Source organism: Bos indicus x Bos taurus, chromosome 7 (genome assembly GCF_003369695.1).
Source record: "Bos indicus x Bos taurus breed Angus x Brahman F1 hybrid chromosome 7, Bos_hybrid_MaternalHap_v2.0, whole genome shotgun sequence".
NCBI lineage: Eukaryota > Metazoa > Chordata > Mammalia > Artiodactyla > Bovidae > Bos > Bos indicus x Bos taurus.
This window is the reverse complement of record NC_040082.1, coordinates 72,740,024-72,760,111: the sequence shown is the minus strand read 5'-3', so window position 1 is coordinate 72,760,111 and position 20,088 is coordinate 72,740,024. Positions and strand designations below refer to the sequence as shown.

Sequence of the window (20,088 nt, the reverse complement as noted above, 5' to 3'; positions counted from 1 at the left end):
AAAGAAGTGGGGGACACAGAACAGTCTTGTGCCCAGGAGCCCCAGTGGCCCCTGCATGGTATCAGTATTAGTTTTTATGGGCTTCGTAATTTCATAGGCTAATGAGTGGAAGGATTATTCCAGTTTTGGGAGGGAAGGGGCAGGGATTTCCAGGAATCAAGCCACTATCCACTTTTTGGCCTTTTATGGGTAGCCTCAGAACTGTCATGGTACTGGTGGGTATATCGCTTAGCATATGCTAACGTATGGCTGAGCATATGATGAGGCTCAAGGTCTACTGGAAGTCGACTCTTCCACCATCTTGGACCTAGCTGGTTCTAACCAGTCTTTGTCATGTCTTATGGCTAATGGACTACAGTCCATGGGGTCCTAAGGGTGGGACACCACTTAGCAACTAAACCACCAACACTGGCAACATCTTCTCCCCTCTTATTTCACTACCAAGGGATTTAATGAGTTTGTTAGAGACCCTGTTAAGAATAGTTTCTCTGGATTGGTGGGAGTGAGGAATAGAAAATGCACATTATCCAGAAGTGGGTCTGAAATGGAAAGGAGAGGCAGAGGAAACAGGAGAGATCTGAGCATACCTGTGGGTGACTAGAAAAAAGCCCAGAATGCACCCTGGTCTATGAAATGGCTTGAAGCGATTTACAATAAAAATAAACCCATTCACCCCAGAGTTTCTCATGGGGTTCCTCCTCTTGAGTAGTCCGGGCCCGTTTCTCCTGCTTTTCCTCCTTGTGCTACACCCTGGAAACTTTGGCAGTCACTGGGGGTCACGGGACAAAGTGGTCAGGTCTAAACACTGATTCCCTGCCCCGGCTGGCTTCATCAGGACGCTTCATCAAGAGACTCCAAGAGAGCAGAAGCCCTGGGAGCCAGGCAGCAGCCAACAGAAGGCAGACAGTACTAAAAGTCAGGGACCTGGGTTCCAATCCGGCCCCTGCCACTCCATAACCTGCCATCCCATTGCAATTCCTCTCGGAGATCATGAGGGATGCCCAGGAAGCATACCACATGTGGTTGAATGCAGGCTGCACCCACACAAGAAGGTGCGAATAGGGCCTGTTTTCCCTAACAAGGGGCACTGTTTTAAGGGGTAACCTAAAACGTCTTGGGCTAACCCCCTAACAGTAAGTGCTCGGTAGATGCCAATGTAACCACGTCTTGTCCTGCACCGGCACAGCCTCTCGCTCTACACCGCACCTAGCGGAGTGGGCGGGAGGACCCCGCGCTCCGGGCCGCGCCCCCAGCTCCCGCCGCCTGTCGCGACAGCGGCGGTGCATTGTGGGGCTTGTAGTGCGGGGCTGGGTTGGTTGGGTGGGTGGGCGCGGCCGAGGCAGTCGCAGCGGGGCCATCTTCTACAGGCCGGCTGGTTCGGCCTGTGCAACCGGCACTCGCGCTCCTCGCCCGCCCCGATGGCGCCGCGGCCGCTGAGCCCCTTGGTGCTGGCGCTGGGTGGCGCGGCGGCCGTGCTCGGTTCGGTGCTCTTCATCCTCTGGAAGACCTACTTCGGCAGCGGACGTGAGCGACGCTGGGACGGAGGCGAGGCCTGGTGGGGCGCTGAGCCTGCCGGCCTTCCACAGTGGGACGAGTGGGACGTGAGTGCCCGAGGAGGGTCGGCGCCTCCGCGCGTGCAGCCGAGGGGGTGTGACCGCCGCCCTGCGAGTTGAGAGCTCGGCGCCGCAGGCGTCACGCTGGTGGGCGCGTGGCGGGCGACTGGGAGTCCCGGAACCCTGGAACCGCTGGGCGTTTGGGGGCGTGTGCTGTGCTGCGCCGCTGTAGGCCTCCGGCTTACTCGCGGGGGCCGGGGCGCGAGCGCGCGGTCGGGGAGCGCTGTCCCGCCAGCGCCGGGTGCAGCCGGTGCCCAGCTGGCGCCTGCGCTGTGCGTCCAGCCCGGGATGCCCTCCGGCCCCTCCCGCCGGCCCGCCGCTGTTTCGTTTGTTGCAGGGATTCGGCGCTTCTTGCCTCCATGGAGTGAGGAGGGATTGTCAGTCTAGGGAGGCTGAGTAAGGGAAGCGGAGGAATTTGCATGAGGTCACCCAGGGAAGGCTAGAAGAACGGCTTTTGGGAATTCAGGACTCTATTGACAGCGCTTGTGTGCACCAGAGCGGGCCTGGCAGTCCCTTGATGGCGGGAGGGCGGGGATGTGCGCTTTGGGCTTTCGGTCTTCCCTGGGGGAAGGGTGAGGCCAGAGGGTGCCGATCGCAGCCTGACCCGTGCTCCGCAGCCCGAGGACGAGGAGGACGTGGAGCCGGCGCTGGAGGAGCTGGAGCAGCGCGAGGTGTTGGTGCTGGGGCTGGACGGCTCCGGGAAAAGCACATTCCTGCGCGTGCTGGCCGGAAAGCCGCCGCTGGAAGGCCACATCCCCACCTGGGGCTTCAACTCCGTGCGACTGCCCACCAGGAACTTCGAGGTGGACCTGCTGGAGAGTGAGCAGACACCCCCCCCCCCCCCCCCCCCGCGCCCGTCTCCCCCATCATCTCAGCTGGACCCAAGTTGGGGCTTGTTACCTAAGCAGGACACGCCCCTGTGGAAAATCTTTCCCATGTGTCCCTGGGGTACAGGATGGAGTCCAACACTGCTCTGTTCTCTGGTTTGGTCGCCGCCTGTCCCTCGACCTTTCTGCAGCCCACGTGCCTAACCCTGATAGACTCACAGCTAAAGTTTCCTGTATGCCAAGCACTTGACAGACAGCACTTTAAAAAGCCCTGCCAACAACTCCATAAAACTGGAAAGAGTTATTACGTTCATTATATATGTCTTGCATGAGGCAGTGAGGCCCAGAAAGTTAAATAATTTATCCAAGCTCAGGCAGCTTGCCAGTCTGTTAATGCTGTCTAGCTTGGGCTCTCGATATTAAGCACCCTGTACATTGCTTGCTTCTGAAATAAGTGATAGTCACTCAGTCGTGTCCAACTCTTTAGGACCTCATGGACTGTGTAGCCTGTCAGCCTTCTCAACCCATGGAATTCTCCAGGGTCTCTGAAGGGTGCTTGCTTTTTTCTTTCTTATCATCTGTGCCTTGTATGCACTGTTCTCCCAGTCTGGAAAGCCCTTCTTCCCTTTATGAACTGCTGTTCATCCTTCAAGGTTCAGGTCAAAGGTGATATCCCATGAAGCCTTATCTGACCCCCAGGCTAGCTTAAGAGTTCTTGCTCTGGGCTCCCCTTCTGCTACTGTGTTTGCCACATACCTCCCTGAGTCCCGGACTGCGCATCTAGGGCACAGATAAATCTGATCCAGCTCTGGCCCCTAGGGCCCAGCCCCAGTCAGGTACCTGGAAGATCACTTGTTGAGTGAGTGATCAAAGGAGGATCTGAATAGCCTCCTGCCCTCAATGTTAGGCTTCCTGGGATCTCAGGAGAGGCTAGGAGAGAGGGTATTGAGAGGGCAGCAGTACTTTACCCCTGTGTCCAGTCACAGACTCAGTGGAAAGGAACAAGTGGATTTCTGCCCGCCATATTACTCAGACCATAAAGACTCAGTGGGTTTAGTTAAGTGCCAAAGTGGTGGGATCAGACTCAAGGCCTGGCCGTTGGCCTCAATGGGCCCAGTTCCTCTGGTCTCAGGGCCTTGCCTGCTAGCCTGCCCTGGCTACATCTTTCTTCCCTGATTGTAGCAAACATTGATATTCACCTGAGATTCAGGCCTTTTAGCATGCTTTCTGTGTTTCCATCTCTCGTGCCCAGGACACAGAAAATTCAGATGGGGGTTCTGCAGTTGAGGCCCACTCTGTCTGGCAGAGACAGTATCCAGGCTCAATAAGGTCACTCAACCTGGATTCAAACCCAGATCTCCCATTCATGTCCGGGGCCTTTCCCCTGCCACACCACTCAGTTTGCTATGGTCACCTACAGTGCTTGGCCTGGAGCCCGGCTGAGAATGAGCCCCTTGTGGATCTTTGACTTTTCCCTCCCCTCCCCACCCCCACCTCCTATATCCATTTTATTAACTAGTTCTGTCAGCTTTATCCTCCAATAGAGTTTGCATCTGTCTGTTTCTTCCCACCTCCATCTTTGCCTGCTTGTCCCAATCCACGGTCACCTATCAGTACTACAGCAGTCTCCTTGCTGGTCTTCCTGATTCCACTTCTGTCCTCAATGTTGACCAGCAGCATCTTTCAGAAATCCGTATCACTTCATGTCATTGTTGCTTAAAATGCTTTTGGGGCTCCCCACAGCCTCTCTGTGGCCTTACAGGCCCTGTGTGGTCCAGCCCTGGCCAGCCCTGCTGGTCGTGGCTCCTTCTCCCCCTCTGGCAGCGCCTCAGCCACCTTGAATGCCTTCTGTTTCTTGAACACATGGATCTTGCCCTGTCCGGTGCCTATAACGCTTTTTTCTGCCTCTTCTCATGACCAGCTCCTTGTCATCATCCCAGATTCAGCTCACATGCCACCTCCTTAGGCCACCTTCTCAGACCACCCAATCCAAAGCCACCAGCAGACACTACCCCCACCCCACCCCGCCACTTTCACTTTTTCTGTTTTATTTCCTTCCCTTGTGGAATGTGTTTTTGTGTTACTGCTGTGTTGGTCCTGGTTACAGAGGGAGCTCCTTGAGAGCAGGGCTCCCCTGCCTGCCTTGCTGACCTCTGTGTCCCCAGCACCCAGATCAGTGCTTGGCACCTAGTAAGTACTCAGTATATAGTTGTTGAGTGCCTGCTATGTGCCAGGCATTGTGCTGAGGGCTTTGGGGGGATCCAGAGATACATAGCTCTAACTCTCAAAGAGCTGAGAGTCCATAAGTGTCAGAAGTCTAATCAGAAACACTAGGATGCAGGGGTGACCATTGAGGACTTTGCAGAGGGACACAGAGGAACAGGAATGCAACCCAGGTTGGGGGAGGTGCTCCTTGGACAGCCACACGGTGGCAGGATTGAGTATGGCCTTTCCAAGGAAAGAAAATGGGGCAACCAGACTGAACAAGAAAAACTGAATGGAGAATGGCTGTTCTCAGGCAGCACAGGGGGTCCTGGCTGCTGACGACAGCCACTGACCTGGGAGGAAGCTAGGGATTGGGAGGAGGCAGGACAGGCCAGGACAAAGAACCAGAGTACTGTGTTTTGAGGACATCTTATACCCCAGTCCTGTGAAAGGTACATTGTGTACAGTACTTTGGGGTTTTGCTACAACCTGTTAGGTAAGTTGAGTGAGGAAGAGACTGATGTTCAGAGGTGTCGACCTGCTCAGGGAGATATAGCTGTCAGAGCTAGAGCTGCACCCAGGTCCGATTGGCTCAGGAACCCGTGGACTTTCCCTTGCTCCATTGGCCAGTGGAGCCTTGGGAGGCTGGAAGTGATGTGGGGGTGGGCTGTAAGTAGAGAGTCCGGGCCCAGGGAGGCTCTGAGCTGGCCCCTGGCCTCTCCTCAGTCGGCGGCAGCCAGAATCTGCGCTTCTACTGGAAGGAGTTTGTGAATGAAGTGGATGTGCTGGTGTTCATGGTGGACTCGGCTGACCGGCTGCGGCTGCCGTGGGCCCGACAGGAGCTGCACAAGCTGCTGGACAAGGACCCTGACCTGCCTGTTGTGGTGGTGGCCAACAAGCAGGTGAGGGCCATGGGAGGCTGGCTGCCGTCAGCTGGGCTTGATCCACGATGCCTGGGGCAGGGAGCACTGGAGAGGGATTCGGGCCTAGACCCATGACCTGCAGCACACAGCTGATACTGTCGCCCCCTCTGCTACCTGTGCTGTGTCCTCATTCCTCATCCCTCATCCTCTCGGCCTCCCTCTCTGCCTCCCTGTCATTTGTCATCCTGGAAGAATGAGAAAAATAATTTCTCTGTGTCCATTGTGTCTGAGGTGTGGTTTTGAATAATATTTCATATGATGTTTCTATTCACTCTGTAAGCTATGGGATACTGTTTTCATTTTACATACAGGGAATCTGAAGCTCAGAGAGATTTTGTACACCTTGAAAATAGTAAATTGGGAAGTTTTACTCTAATTGCACCTTTTCCACTCTGCTATGTCCCTAATGATCTCTGACTCTAGATCAGAGAGCTATAGCTGGGAAGTGGTAAGAAGTTAACAAGTTAAATACTAATAACTAGCATTTACTGTGTGCTCACAGCATGCTAAGCACACTGTAATCATGACCTCACTATAGGCCTTGACGTTAGCCCAAAGTTACAGCTGCTGTGTGGCAAAGCCAGGTCTTGAGCTCAGATCCTCCTCAGATTTCCTGCTCTTCACTCTATGCTATATACGTCTCCTGGCCCAGTAACTCTTGGCATCACATACTTACGGTGCCATTCTCTGCCGCAGTACAGAGTCCTGTTGTGTTTCAGGTGGCATGGGCCCATGGCCCTGAGAACTGTGGGACATGTTTCCAGCCTGGCTTGGAGACATTCTGTCTGTCTTAGACCTCAGGTTTCCTCTGCCTATCAAGAAATATCTGGCACAGTTATAAACAGGGTAACCTTATGTTCTGGTCTGCCTGTGACAGGCCCCAGCTATGCCTGTTGCTCTGATACAGCTATACTAGTTCCCACTTTGAGTCTCAGAAGTAACCCAGTTTGGACAATGAATCGTGTCATCTTATATATAAACTATGGTTTATAGTGATTTTAAACTTTACAGAAGACAGCACCTACGGTCCCATCATTCTATGAACTGCTTCAAGAAGAAACCTTTTAATCTTGGGCCAGGCTTGAAATTAAATGCACCATCACCAGCCATGCTGAGTAGTGGTCTCTGTTTTTTCCTCAACAGGTTTCTAGGAGTCTAGGAGAGGTGAGGCCTTTGTCTGAAAGTGACCTTACCATAAGATCTCTCCACCATTGAATTTAGGAAACTGAGCTAAGATTTCTGTAAAGGTCATAAACTTGGTCATCAAACCAACCTGGGTTTAAAACCTGGCTCTGCCACGTGTCACTGTTTCCTTTGCTAAATGATACCACCTCCCTGAGCTGATTTCCCCATCAGTTTAGTATGGACAGTGAGTTAAATGAGATGAGTACCTATCACAATGCCTGACTTAGAGGACGTGCTGTTTCTTAGCACAGTGGCTATGGGTGAGAATGAGGGGGTGGAAAGAAGCTGATACCAAGGAAAGTCAGAGATGAGGAAGTGAGTTTAGACCAACTGGGCAAGAGAGAACTTAGGCTCCAGTGTTCCCCCCAGGGAGCCGATGAACAGTTTATTTCACAGATGACAAGGGTGGGTAGTTGGGACACACTCTCAATCCAGCCTGACGTCTCCGTTTCATCCCAGGACCTGAGCGAAGCCATGAGTATGGTGGAGCTGCAACAGGAGCTGGGCCTGCAGGCTGTCGATAGCCAGCGGGAACTTTTCTTCTTGGCAGCCAGCATCGCCCCTGCAGGAACCAGCTTTGAAAATCCTGGCACCGTGCACATCTGGAAACTGCTCCTGGAGCTTCTCTCCTAGGCTGGCGCCCACCCGCTCACTAGCCAGCCCTGGAGACTTCAGTTCTGCTCCTCCTGCTTCTTCATCTCCAGCCTGGGCCTGGGGCACGGTCTACATAACATCTCTTCCCTTCTTCCCTCCTCACCCTCAAGAGCAGGGCCTGGGTGAGGCCAAGAACCACACAGAGGCCTCCCAGTGAGCTAGCCATGAGGCTGAAGCAGGGAGGCAGTTGAGGCCAAGGGTGGGAGAGGACAGTGTCTTGCTAATTCTGAGCAGCAAGTGGATCCCACTTTCACCAAGGAAGGCAGCCTCATCCTCTGACCTGTACAGCGAGCTGCCCAGCAGGCTCAGTTCTCCCCGCCCTGCTGGTCCCAAGGGGTGAGGACTGGTGTAGGTGTCCGAAGTACGCCCTAACCCTAGACTGATCCCTTCTGGTGATTTTGCACCCTCTCGTGTGGGCAGGTTCTGGGCCATAAGCCACGAGCTCAGACTCCCTGTCCTGCCTTATGCTCCAACCCCAGCTGGCTCGTGGCCTTGTGCAATCCCTGCCTCTCTGGGCCATCCCTTTTAAAGAGAGGTGATTTAGGTGGTGGCTTTCTAACCAACCTATAAAGATAGGAAGCTTGAGGAGGAATCTAGAGATCCTGGCAAGAAGCTTCCTGAAACCTCCCTGCTTTCCCAAGGCTGAGGTCGAGCCCGCTAACCTCTTAAATAGAGAGTAAGTGGTCTTCACCCCCTAATCAGAGAGACTGAAACCTACACCCACCCCAATCTGGAGTCAGAAGCTGCTACTCTTACACTTAACTGTGCCAATGCCCATGTTTACATAAGTCTGGGGAAGGAAGGAGCTTGCCTGTGTTCCTGGGAAGACTTGTCAGGGGAGCAGGATGTTGGCCTCCAGACTGCATTTAATTATTTATTTATTTATAAAAGGAACAGGCCCAAGTTTTAGGTTCTGTTTCTAGGTGCTGTTATCCAAACCCTAGATGACTGTCATGGAAAATTTGGATCTTTGAGGAAAATAGCTGGAATCATGAATGACAGTGTGGTAAGCTACACATGTCAATGGAGACAGAGCTCTTCCTCCCCCAACCCTTTGTGGCTGTACTTGATGTCATAGAATTTCACCATGACCCATATGAACTTGAACTCCAATACTTGGCCTAATACGTCAAAGGGACACAAACTCTGTAGAGGTAACAAATGACTCTGGGAGAGGCAATTTCATCATAGTTACTCTTACAAAGAAATTAGAATTAGCAGACCAACCAATGGGTAGCCTTGAGTATATCGCACAGCCTTCCTGGACCTGCTGATTGTGCAGCTAAGGCAAAGCTGGACAGAATAGCTGGTGTCCTCTCCAGAACACATTCCGTGATTCTCCTGTTTCCAGTGATCAGCCAGTTTAAAGACTGTCTCTGTACTGACTCTTCAGTGCAGGCAGAAGGAACCTTTTGTCTGTCAAGAGGCCACTGAAGAGTTGACAGCCACAAATGGGCCTTTTTTTTGAGGAGGGAACCAACTCAGTTTGCTTTTTAATTGAGAATAGAGATTATGTGCCTTTGTTTCATTTGACATTTACTCAGCGTGCCACAGTTTCATACTGTGGCGGGTGCAAGAAGGGTGGGCCGGGAAGGTGTCTCAGAATAGAATCACTTTTCTTTGAAATTCCGATTAACTTTCTGTCTTAAGTGATTTGACTGATTTTATTTTAAATATTTTGGGAATGACTTGGGTTTTAGAGTAGCCTTTGAAACTCTGCTGACACTTCATTTTGCTGGCAGAAAGTAAGGAGACTTTACTTCTCTGTTCTGTGAACTTCACCTTGTCCTCTAGCGTTAATACTTGAAAGTTAGCCTTGGAGCCAACATTTTGGAGAGGGGCGCCCTTTTCTACTAATTAAGCTCTGCCTTTGGTCTAGTGCATATCACTATGTAGTACAGTTTTTAAAGTCCCCACTATCAGGAGGTGAGAATAGAGTTACGTACTTGAGCAGCTTTCAAAGACCAGTCTCAGAGCCAACAGGTCCTGGGGCACACGAGGAGACACCACTGAGGAGCACTGAAGGTCCTGGGCGGTGGCCGTTGGTGCCTGTACAGGCCGTATGGACGTCCTGTCGGCCTGTGGGTGTGCGCGTGTCTGTGGCTGACGGCAGCACTCCTCTGCTGGCCTGTCCTCCAGGCGGGGAGCCAGACAGTGCTTGTGTCCTGGTTCCTACCAGGACCAGGCTGGGCAGAGTCGAGGAAGGGCCTTTTTTCAGAACCGCTGACTGCCTTGCGCTCTTATGTAGTTGTTCCTGAATGTGACTTTGGCTCAAGAGCCTAGGTGGCTGCTTTGGGGAAGCTGTTCATCTCAAGTGCAGCTCCTGACTAACCGGGATGACACCATGTTTCCCCCTCCGCCCCACCTGAGCTTGGCACTAGCGAATGGACAGCCGGGCAGCTCTCGCACTCTCATGAAGACCATACAGTGCCCACTTCATGCTTGGGAAGGCAGCTCATGCATCTGTGTGCCGGTTGAACCTGTGAATCATGCACGCTGACACTGGGGGCTTCTGCTCTTGAGGTTATTTGAATGAAATCATGGCTTCTGACATGCTGCTGTCCTTCTGAAGAGAGGTCAGCCTGGCCCAGAGCTTGAACACGTGGATGGTCTAGGCAAGAGGGCTCTTGAGGCTACTGGGACCACCACCTTGGACCAGCTGCCTATCCCAAAAAGCCTCCTCTGGCACCTCCTGGTGTTTGGAACCATCCGTTGTAAGCTCGTGCCAACACAGTGGTATCCAGCTGTGAGGACTGGAGAGGAGGTGAAGTTGGTCCCTCCGGGCCTCCGGACCCTCCTCAGAAGTGCTGGTGAAAAATTTCACAGCTCCAGCATGTCTGAATGAGACCGCCGATTCTCCAGAAAAATGTTTCCACTTGCCCTTGGAAAATATTTTGTTCTTAGGCTAGGTTAGTAGCAACTGCCAGCATCTCAAACCAGCCGCTGAAACTCGTCTGTGGCGTCTATCCTCGTCCTCTCACAGCTGCCCCAGACCTCAGACCTGCACAGTCAGCAGTCTGCCTCACCCCTGCCGACTGCTGTCACCTTCTCCAAGTCTTCTCTAGTAACTCTTTAGAGGGAAACCTCCAGCTTTCCCTGCTGCCTCCTGGAGATGGGCCCATAAAGGGACAAGGGGAAGATTGCCATCAGATCTGAAGTAAAGGAGCCTTGCTGTCCCAGCCCATGCCCTGTGAACCCAGGCCCACAAACTGCATTAAATGGAGTGTTGGTGGCTGTGTACAATAAATGCCAAAAATTTGGTGGTGGTTTCATATAAATTCTGATTTTGAGGAACAAACGTGCTTGGTGCTTAGCAGTCCCAGGGAGGGACAGCTATGGAGGGTGGTCCCAGAACACGTCCCACAGCAAATCCCAATCCCTTTAGTCCACACTGGGGTGGGTGGGTACATCAGCTTTGGCCTAACAGTACTTTTGGGGAGATACCCAAACCCTTCCTTGTAGGAGTTCTAGCTGACAGGGCCAGAGCTAGGCATGAAAATGGAAGTGAGAACTTTTTTTTTAATTTTAGCAATGCTGTTTTGTTTTTTAAGTGAAGAATAATTGCTTTACCGAATTGGAGAACAGCTTTGACTGCCTCCATACCAGAGGTCAGAATGGAGGTGGCACCATTCCACAAGTGTCCCCCGCAACACCTGCCCTTGGGCTGGGCTCTGGTTCCCTCACAAGGTCGCTGGATTCAAGCCCAGTCTGGTAGGGGATGTCCAACCAGACTAAAAGACAGTTACTGGCATTGGCTACAGAAGTCGGGGCTGGGGGGACTCCAGGACACTGACACAGCCTGGGAGCAGAGGAAGGTGGTATGGAAGGCTTCTGCAAAGCCCTGTGGTATGGCAGCTGAACTGGGTGAAGAAACAAGGTTAAGGGCCTGGCCCGGTCACAGGCCTGATTTCAGAATGCTCTGAAGGACTTCTGCATTCCTAAAGCTTTCATTCCTAAAGCCTTTGCTCACGGTGACGGTCACTGCTGGAGTCTAGCAAGCCGAGTCCAAAAGGCAGGTTTCTGTCCAGTTTCCAGCCCGCCTTAACGGTGTGAGACAGTGGGCTGCTTTCAGTGGCCGAAGAGAAGGCCAGCAAGCCAAAGTCTAGGCGTAGTCATTGGACAGACTAACTTCAAACCCCATGTTAATGCCTCTCAAGCCTGTTTCCTTACCTGTGAGAAGATAAAACCACACAACTGTGTGGGGTTTTTGTGAAATGTTTTATGTAAAAACACTTAACTCCTTTCCTAGAGCAGTGAGGGGAGACAAGTTTTATGTGACTTAAGGAGAAACCTCAGGAACAGAAGATTTTTATATTATTGATACCTGACAATAATGAATCAAAATGCCCAGCACCCACCTCACTGTGACTATAATCCTGCTACATACCAATCATGCCACCAAATTACACAGGCCAGGCCCGAAGGAATGCCATGCAGTGTGCAGCCCAGGACGTGGTACACAGCAGAGTTGCATTCAGTCCAACAGACATCTCAGAAAGCAGGTTTGGGGACTTCAGACTCAAAAGACAAGCAGCAAAGGCAGGTCACTTGAAGGCAGATCAGGAGGCAGCTATATAGCATCTTATCCGCTGGCACTCGAGCCACAACGGGCTTCAGACCAGGGCCACAGAAAACCAGTTCACCAGCCCCCAGCCTGGGGTGGGGCCACCACTGGAGGCCTCTCCCAAGCAGCCCAGGCTTCCGTAAAAGTATTAGTCAGCTCAGATGGTAAAAAATCTGCCTGCAGTGCAGGAGACCCAGGGTCTATCCCTGGGTCAGGAAGATACCTGGAGAAGGGAATGACTGCCCACTCCAGTATTTTGTCTGGAGAATCCCATAGACAGAGGAGCCTAGCAGACTACAGTCCATGGGTCACAGTCAGACGTGACTGTGACTGACTCACTTTTTTGTAGAAGTGATAGTGGAACTGCTGTTCAGGAAACCAAGGTAGCAAGCAGTAGAACCAGAACAGGGGAGAAAAGGGAGGGCAGCTGTGCCTAGGAGGGTACATGAATGTGCAAAGGACTGAATGGCCTCTTTACTTTGGTTGAGGAGGTTACTGAAGGGGGCAGCCCCAGGGCTTGGCTGGGAGGGCAAATACAAAACTGTCAGAGAAGTAAAAATAACTATTTTATTGTACACAGACTATATTCAAACAAACCACGCGCTCAGAAAACAGCAGGTTCTGGCTTTTCCCAGAGCCCCAAGAAGAATATAAATTGGAGCCTCTGGGAGACAGTATCTTCTCCAAAGTGAAAAGTGAGAGAGAGAGAGAGAGAGAGTGTACGCGTGCACGTGCATTGTAACCCTTTGATTCCATGGGGTTTGGCTGGCCTCATCTGTAGATGCATACCACTCCTTGCTTCTCTAGTCCAAGAGGAAGCCTCAACCTGGGGCAGGCATAAACCAGTCACTCAACCTCCATTTTATTCTTTTGCAAAGAATCAGTGAAGGCTTGCCACTCTGCTGGGTAAAAGCGCTTGTAGACGTTGATCTTATTCCGAATCTGTTTTGGGGTATCTTGATAGTAATTCTTCTCATCCCGGGCCATAGCCTAAGGAAAGAAAAGGGCCACTTGAATGAAGAAGGCTGGACAGGCCAAGTTCAAATCCCTAGCCCTGCATTGGACAAGGTACTGCCCATCCCTGAGATTCAGATTCCTCGTGTCAAAAGTCATAGTGTATGTGGGAAAATGGGTACAAGTACCCTCAGAGACTAGGCAGGAGCTGAGACCCGCTGAGTAGCTCATTCTTTGTCCATCACCAACTGATCCCACCTGGGCACAGGGTCCCAGTATAGCCAGATCTTTCCATTTTTAAGAGAAGCCAAAAAAAAAAAAAGGAGTTGAGACCTCCCATAATTAAAATGGGAGTTAACCCCTGAACAGCAGTTAACTCTTGAACAGCACAGATGTGAAGTGCATGGGTCCACTTATAATGGGTATTTTTCAGGAGTAAATACTTTAGCACTACATGGTCCATGGTCAGTTGAATCCCAAGATTTGAGGAACTGCAGACTGGGAGGACCAATTGTAAATTATACACAGGTTAACCTCAGGTTGTTCAAGGGTCACCTGCAGTTCATTAAAAATACCATGTGAGCAAACAATATATATTTATGAGTGGGATACACACCACAGGCTCTTCAGTCTACCCAATTATAAGCATTCTGTCAAAGGGATCCATTTCCTAGGGTATCTTTCCTCTTTGTTTCCACTCAATCTCAGGAAACAGGCACTAGCCAAGCAGATCAGACCCCAAATGGTCCAGGGTACCCTCTCCAAGGACCCAAGTGGTTCCTCCTGCCAGGCCTGAACCACTTACCTTATAGTTTTCCCCATGGTTCTCCACCATGTAGCGAACATAGTCAATGAGATCTCGTGACAGTGTATTTCCTTTCTTTTCCGGAAGGCTGGCTTCTGCCTCCAGGTCTGGGTTGAGAGAAGCCAAGAGACAGGGAATGAAGCTTTGCTTCCTGCATAAGTTGAGCTGCGCAGTCAATCCTAAGCCACAAGAGTTAATACACTGGCCAAGTGATGACCTTCCCCTCTTCTTCTCCAAATTCAGTACTAGAACCTTCCTCATTAGCCCCTCAGGTCCCAGGCTCTGCCTATGGCACAAGCATCCATCAGCATGGCAATAAGTCACCTCTCTTTGGGTCTCAGATGGGTGAAAGGAAGGCACCAAACTAAAAATCCCTGCTTAGTGCCAGGTACTAGGGACAGAGATGAAGACACATTGCTTGTCCACAATGCAGGGCTCCATTCCAGCTCTAAAATTCTTTGAGAACCTCTTAAAAGTGTTAATATGTGAAATGAAAAGGTGTGAATAAATGAGAACTTGAGCTGTAGGAACTAGGGCCCAAGGCACCTCACTGTTCCACATGAGGGGAAAAACCAAACTCTGGAGTCAATATGGCCTCACTCCTAAAATAGCTGGGCTTCTCTGATGGCTCAGCAGTAAAGAATCTGCCTGCAGTGCAGGAGATGCAGGTTCAATCCCTGGATGGGGAAGATCCCCTGGAGAAGGAAATGGCAATCCACTCCAGTATTACTGCCTGGGAAAACCTATCCTTAGAGTACCTGGAGAGCTACAGTCCAAGGGGTCAGAAGAGTTGGACATGGCTTAGTGACTGAACACACATGCACACCACTACTGAGCTATATATTTTTAAAATTATTATGACGGTAAATTTTGAGGGTTTTTATTTTTTGCCACAATTTACATTTTTTTAATGGTAAATTTTGTGGGATTTTTTTTAACCGTAATTTTAAAAATTTTAATTAAAGAATTAAAAGTAAAACTTAAGATTAGCTTTCACTACACTAAGTACACATGATTTTATATATACAATCCTGTGCAGTAACTCTTACAAGAATCACTAAAATAGACTACAGACAAGAATTCATGGAATTCTATATCAAATGTCTGGTCAGAGGGCTTTCCTGGTGGCTCAGAGGTAAAGAACTGGCCTGCCAAGGTAGGAGACACGGGTTCGATACCTAATCTGGGAAGATCTCACATGCAGTGGAGCACGAAGCCCGTGGACACAACTCTTGAGCCTGTGCTCTAGAGCCCAGAAGCCACAACTACTGAGCCCACGTGCTGCAACTACTGAAGACTGTGCTCTTAGAGCCTGTGCTCCACGAGAGAAGCCACCACAGTAAGAAGCCTGTGATGCTTGCCATGACCAGAGAACAGCCTGAGCAGCAATGAAGGCATAGCCAAAAATAAATAAATAATATTTTTTAAATGGTCATTCAAATCTTCAAACTTTGCAGAATTTACCCTCTTGTTTTAATATTCAGTCTCTATAGCCTTAAAATACATAAAGTTGATTTATCATTGGAAAGATTCAGTTTAGTCACTCAGTCATGTCTGGCTCTTTGAGACCCCATGGACTGCAACACACCAGGCTTCCTTGTCCATCACCAACTCCTGGAGCCTACTCAAACTCATGTCCATCGAATCGGTGATACTATCCAACTATCTCATCCTCATTGCAAAAATTATATGGTGGAATCTCTAAAAAAAAAATATCTGTTCATCCTTAAACTCATGAGAAGCTGAATTCATGCCTGAGACTTATTGTTTTCTCCTTTATCCTCTCAGGCACTGGTTACGTCCTCCCCGAACATCTCTGGCCTCCCTTCACACATTGGAACTTAGTCAGTAGACTGAAAATGTCTCGGCCAGGACACAGTTCTACCTCTGCCAGCTGAGCCCTGGACCGGCTCACTTCCTCCCTCTGAACTTCAGTTTCTCCATCTGTACCATGAGAATATCTGAGGGTCCTCTCCAGCCCTGTATAGGATGCTGACCTAGAGAAATTGTGGCCCACACCCACCATTAAGCACATAAGGCTTCCGCACAAGCTCCTTAGGCCTCTCTTCTACATCCACTTCCATGGCTTTTACCTGCAGAGAACAGAGACCGTGAGAACAGCAGACAGAAGAAATATCCTGGATGAGGGAAAATTCTAAAGGCTCCTGCCCATCCCAGCACAACTGCCTTATCCATAAGGGTCCCTCCACAAGGTCAGGCAAGAATAGATGACCAAAACAGCTAATGCCCTGGATGCTTTTTGGTTCCCAAGATGCTCAAGTAAGCAATTTATCTTTCTGCGTCTATCTATAAAATGGGCAGAATATTCCTTGCCTGCCTCACTTCACTGTGTGATTATCAAATGGAGCAATGCACATGAAAGCACTTAAGACTTCAATGAGGGAGAGAGGTCAGATGCCTTCTCTTATGCAAGGAGCAGGCTGACAGCGCTTGGCTATAATTTCACATTTATTCAATAAACAGTAGTGCCCTGTTCCTCTAGCATAAAGAGATAATAAGAAATTTGCCTGAAGGCAACGGGACAAACCCAATCAGCAAGCCCATTCATTAACTATAGACCACTAGTCACATCCTAAGCACCACCGAGTGAGGCTTAGTACTGAATGGAACAGAGTTCTTGTCCCCAAGCAGATTATGTTGGGGGAAAGAGGCACAGACAATAAACAGATAAATATACCACATGACATGCCATAAAGTATTTACAAGTGCCAAGGAATTAAAGTAGAAAAGAAGTTACTGAGGGAAAGGGGGTGCTATTTTTGAAAGTGGTCCAGAAAAAGACCTATTCCGGAGAAACTAGCCTAAGGGAAGCCTCAGGCCAAGGACGACTGGATAACTTAGGAAAGGAGTGAGGAACAGTAAGGATTCCAAACTCCTTATTAGGAAAGTTAAGGGCAGAAAAAGATAAATTCTGGAAAACTGAGATGGCAAGGGATCCAAATAGTTTAATTTCAGAAGGAAAAAGTGAGTGCCGAAGGAAAACGGAAGCTCCAACCCAGGTCCAATGTGTGCTAAGGGAGGCAGTATAAGGGAGATACTAAAGGTAATCTCAACGCAGTCAGGCTGGCCCAGCTGGCTGTAGGGAAGTCACAAACCCAAGAAGGGCTTGAGGGAGGTAACAGACAGGATTAAGCCAGCTCAGGATGGTGTGGCGGCGGAGGGCAAGGCCGGGACCATGTCAGTACCTTTCTCTTAAGAAGGGGCACTGCCCTGTTGGGGTCCATAGCCAAACCCATCTCGGCCAGGTTCTGCCGCACCGATTTGGTCTGGTCCCAGGCATGTCGGATGTGTGAGCTACGGGGAAAAAAAGAGGGCGGTCGCGGGACTGTCATCTCGCTAGCCGTCCTGGCCGAGGTCTCCTGCCTTCTAAACCCCAGTCTCCTCACCATTCGATCCGCGGCGCTGCCTTCCGTCGAGCATTCCGGTTCAGACGCTTCCGGTTAACATTATAACCGAACTTCTGCCTCCGAGTCTTTCCCTTGGCTTTGGGCATTGCACTGACCACAGCACGGAGTACTAGACTCTGCTTCTCACTCCAACTACCGCGTGTAGCGACTCCTTCCGGCTAGTGGAGCACGTGGTTTTGCAGGCTTTCGGGAAATGTAGTCTTCTTCTCAGCGACACAGGCTGGTTACTATAACTCCCAGAATGCCATGAGCGAACGCGCCTGCGTACAACGTTCAGCAAAGCCCTTTTCCCTGCCCCACTTTAAGGACCTCATCAGGAGGCGGGGCTTAGCGTCCGAATTTTCGCCTTCTGCTGTTGCTTGAAACATGGAGACTCCTGGCCGTGTCACTCCGGAGGCACCCTTTGAACCATCGCAGCCCCCAGTCATTGAAGGCTTTAGCCCCAGTGTATACAGCACTTCGGAAAGCTTCAAGGAAAAGTTTATTCGCAAGACCCGCGAGAACCCATTGGTACCCATAGGTAAGCAAGTGGGAGCTTTAGGAACTGTAGACCAAGAGGGCAGTGATGTAGAGGGAATGAAATAGGGGAGGATCGGGACCCCAGCTGGGTGACCCGAATGAGAAGAGGCCGGGCGGTGAGGGGTGAACGTGATTGGAGAAGGAGCTAGACTGGATTGGGGGCGCTGGGACGCGGCGGACTCTTAACTCCGAGGACCACCCCCCTGCCCCGGCCCTCCTTCTGCCCACCCCTCCCACCTCGGCCCCAACCCACAGCGCGCTCTCCTCAGCTCCTGTTTAAGAATATCTTGACCCTGAAGAGGGAAGACCAAAGAGGGGAGGGGCCCTCTAGAGCCGGACCTGCCTGCCACTTCCCACCTGCTTTGTCGCCTCTTCAGGCTGCCTGGGCACTGCGGCCGCCCTTACCTATGGTCTCTACTGCTTCCACCGGGGACAGAGCCAGCGCTCCCAGCTCATGATGCGTACCCGGATCGCCGCCCAGGGCTTCACGATCGTTGCCATCTTGGTGGGTCTGGCTGCATCCACTCTGAAATCTCGACCTTGAGCCGGTGGCCTCACCGTGAAAGCTTCACGGATATGGTGTATACAGCATTTCGGAACCACCGGTCCTACTACTAAAATAACTCCTTCATTTCCCCTAACAAGCCCTGTATCAGTGCGGGTGGAAGTGGCGAATTGTGTAAACGACAGATTCCCGCCCCCCCCCCCCGCCCCGCCCCCTGGAATCTCAGGTTCGGTTCAGTTTGCGTGTTCCCTACTTCTGTTTATGTTGCACCTTGGTCACTTCTACCTAATAAACTCTGATTCACTTGTAGTTTAGTGAATTCATTCCCAGTCTCGCCGCCATGGTTTTTGGTCTTTGGTTTTAGGAGAAAACAGACTAAAGACTGCAGGGTCTTTTAGAAATCCAGTAGTCTACTGATTCTCAAACTTTCCTGACAACAGTCACCCCGAGGTATTTATTAAAAGTAGGCAGTCTTGAGAGTCCCTTGGACAGCAGGGAGATCAAGCCAGTGAATCTTAAAGGAAATCAACCCTGAATATTCACTGGAAGGACTGATGCTGAAGCTCCAATACTTTGGCCACCTGATGCAAAGAGCCAACTCATTGGTAAAGACCCTGATGCTGGGAAAGATTGAAGGCAGGAGGAGAAGAGGGTGATAGAGGATGAGATGGTTGAATAGCATCACCGATTCAATAATCAAATTTGTGCAAACTCCAGGAGATAATGAAAGACAGGGAAACCTGGCTTGCTATATTCATGGGATAGCAGAGAGTCTGACATGACTTAGCGACTGAACAACAAGACAGTCTCTACAGCAATGTTATATGTGGGGCCAGGCTCGGGGGTGGGAACTGATCTTTCCAACAATTTTCAAACTTTAAGTAGAAAACCTTCCTTCCTATGAGGCCTGCCACGCTTCTGCCCTCCACTTCTGATCCTGACTCCAGTACCATCTCCTGAGAACACTTAAGGCTGATCTAGACCATCTCAGCTTGGTTCTTGATGCATCTTACAGAACAGGAAACTGAGGCTTAGAGCCACAGCTTGATGTAACAGAAACAGCTCACAGGGTAATCCCAAAGCTTGCCAATGATTTGTGGCAGTACCTAGTGTTTTATGGTTAAGGAGAAAAGGAGGCTGGAGATCTGAGCAAACTCAAGAAGAGAGGCACCTCATGAGTTTCTCATTCATCTAAAATCTCAAACAGGTGTTCCTGATCTGCAATCATCCCTAAAGTGTTGACTCAGATTCTGTTTCCTTCCATCCATGGCTCCCTCAGTTTCAACACCATCTGTATGACTAAGACCAGCAAAGCTTCTTGCCCCCCATCAAGGTCTTTCAGCTGTAAGAGAGATTCTAAGTGTAAAGCAGTACACTGTGGTGACCCTTGGTCTCCACACGGAACAGACATGAAGTGGTGAGGGCTATGGCACTTCTAGAGAGGATGGCCACTATGTTCCTCCCCCTCCAACCCCCACCAAAAAAAAAAAGGTTAGTTCAAAGTCCTAACCCCAGCACTTCAGAAAGTGATCTTATTTGATAATAGGGTCTTTTCAGAGGTAATCAATTTAAAATGAGGTCAGTAGGGTGGACCCTAATCCAGTATGACTGGTGTACTTATACAAAGGGGAAGTCTGGACACAAAAGCAGACATGTATAGAGAACAAGGGATGTGATGATAAACTCAGGATTGTAATAATGTATGTACAAGTCAAGGAACACAGCTTCTACTCTAGGGCCTTTAGAGGGATGGTGACACCATGGTTTCAGACTTAATGACCTCCAGAACAGTGAGATGATAAATTCTGTTGTTTTAACTCAGACAATGTGGTTATGGCAGTTCTAGGAAACTAATAAGGTTGGCAATTAAGTCTTTTTAAACACTTCAGATCACAGTGGCTTGAAT

At 50.3% G+C, this 20,088-nt stretch overlaps 3 protein-coding genes across 4 annotated transcripts; 2 read left to right on the top strand and 1 right to left on the bottom strand.

Moving 5' to 3' along the window:
* The first annotated feature begins 1,305 nt into the window (after nt 1-1,305).
* Nucleotides 1,306-15,739, top strand: ARL10 (ADP ribosylation factor like GTPase 10). 2 transcript variants are annotated; one of them, XM_027546929.1, is made up of 4 exons: nt 1,306-1,601; nt 2,231-2,432; nt 5,372-5,547; nt 7,213-10,668. In XM_027546929.1, the coding sequence occupies exons 1-4, from the start codon at nt 1,419-1,421 to the stop codon at nt 7,384-7,386; spliced, it is 735 nt and encodes a 244-aa protein (XP_027402730.1). In that variant the 5' UTR covers nt 1,306-1,418; the 3' UTR covers nt 7,387-10,668. The 2 variants fall into 2 exon arrangements, with proteins under 2 accessions (XP_027402730.1, XP_027402731.1); XM_027546930.1 differs by lacking the exon at nt 7,213-10,668 and adding an exon at nt 15,519-15,739 and having other exon boundaries at nt 1,319-1,601.
* Nucleotides 12,521-17,341, bottom strand: NOP16 (NOP16 nucleolar protein). Its single transcript, XM_027546931.1, has 5 exons — nt 17,138-17,341; nt 16,937-17,045; nt 15,754-15,823; nt 13,731-13,837; nt 12,521-12,961 (listed from the first exon to the last, which is right to left on the bottom strand). The coding sequence occupies exons 1-5, from the start codon at nt 17,242-17,244 to the stop codon at nt 12,818-12,820; spliced, it is 537 nt and encodes a 178-aa protein (XP_027402732.1). The 5' UTR covers nt 17,245-17,341; the 3' UTR covers nt 12,521-12,817.
* Nucleotides 17,342-17,457: 116 nt separating this feature from the next.
* Nucleotides 17,458-18,491, top strand: HIGD2A (HIG1 hypoxia inducible domain family member 2A). The gene is made up of 2 exons (XM_027546932.1): nt 17,458-17,678; nt 18,055-18,491. Exons 1-2 carry the CDS (start codon nt 17,525-17,527, stop codon nt 18,219-18,221), a joined length of 321 nt encoding a protein of 106 aa, XP_027402733.1. The 5' UTR covers nt 17,458-17,524; the 3' UTR covers nt 18,222-18,491.
* The last annotated feature ends 1,597 nt before the right edge of the window (nt 18,492-20,088 follow it).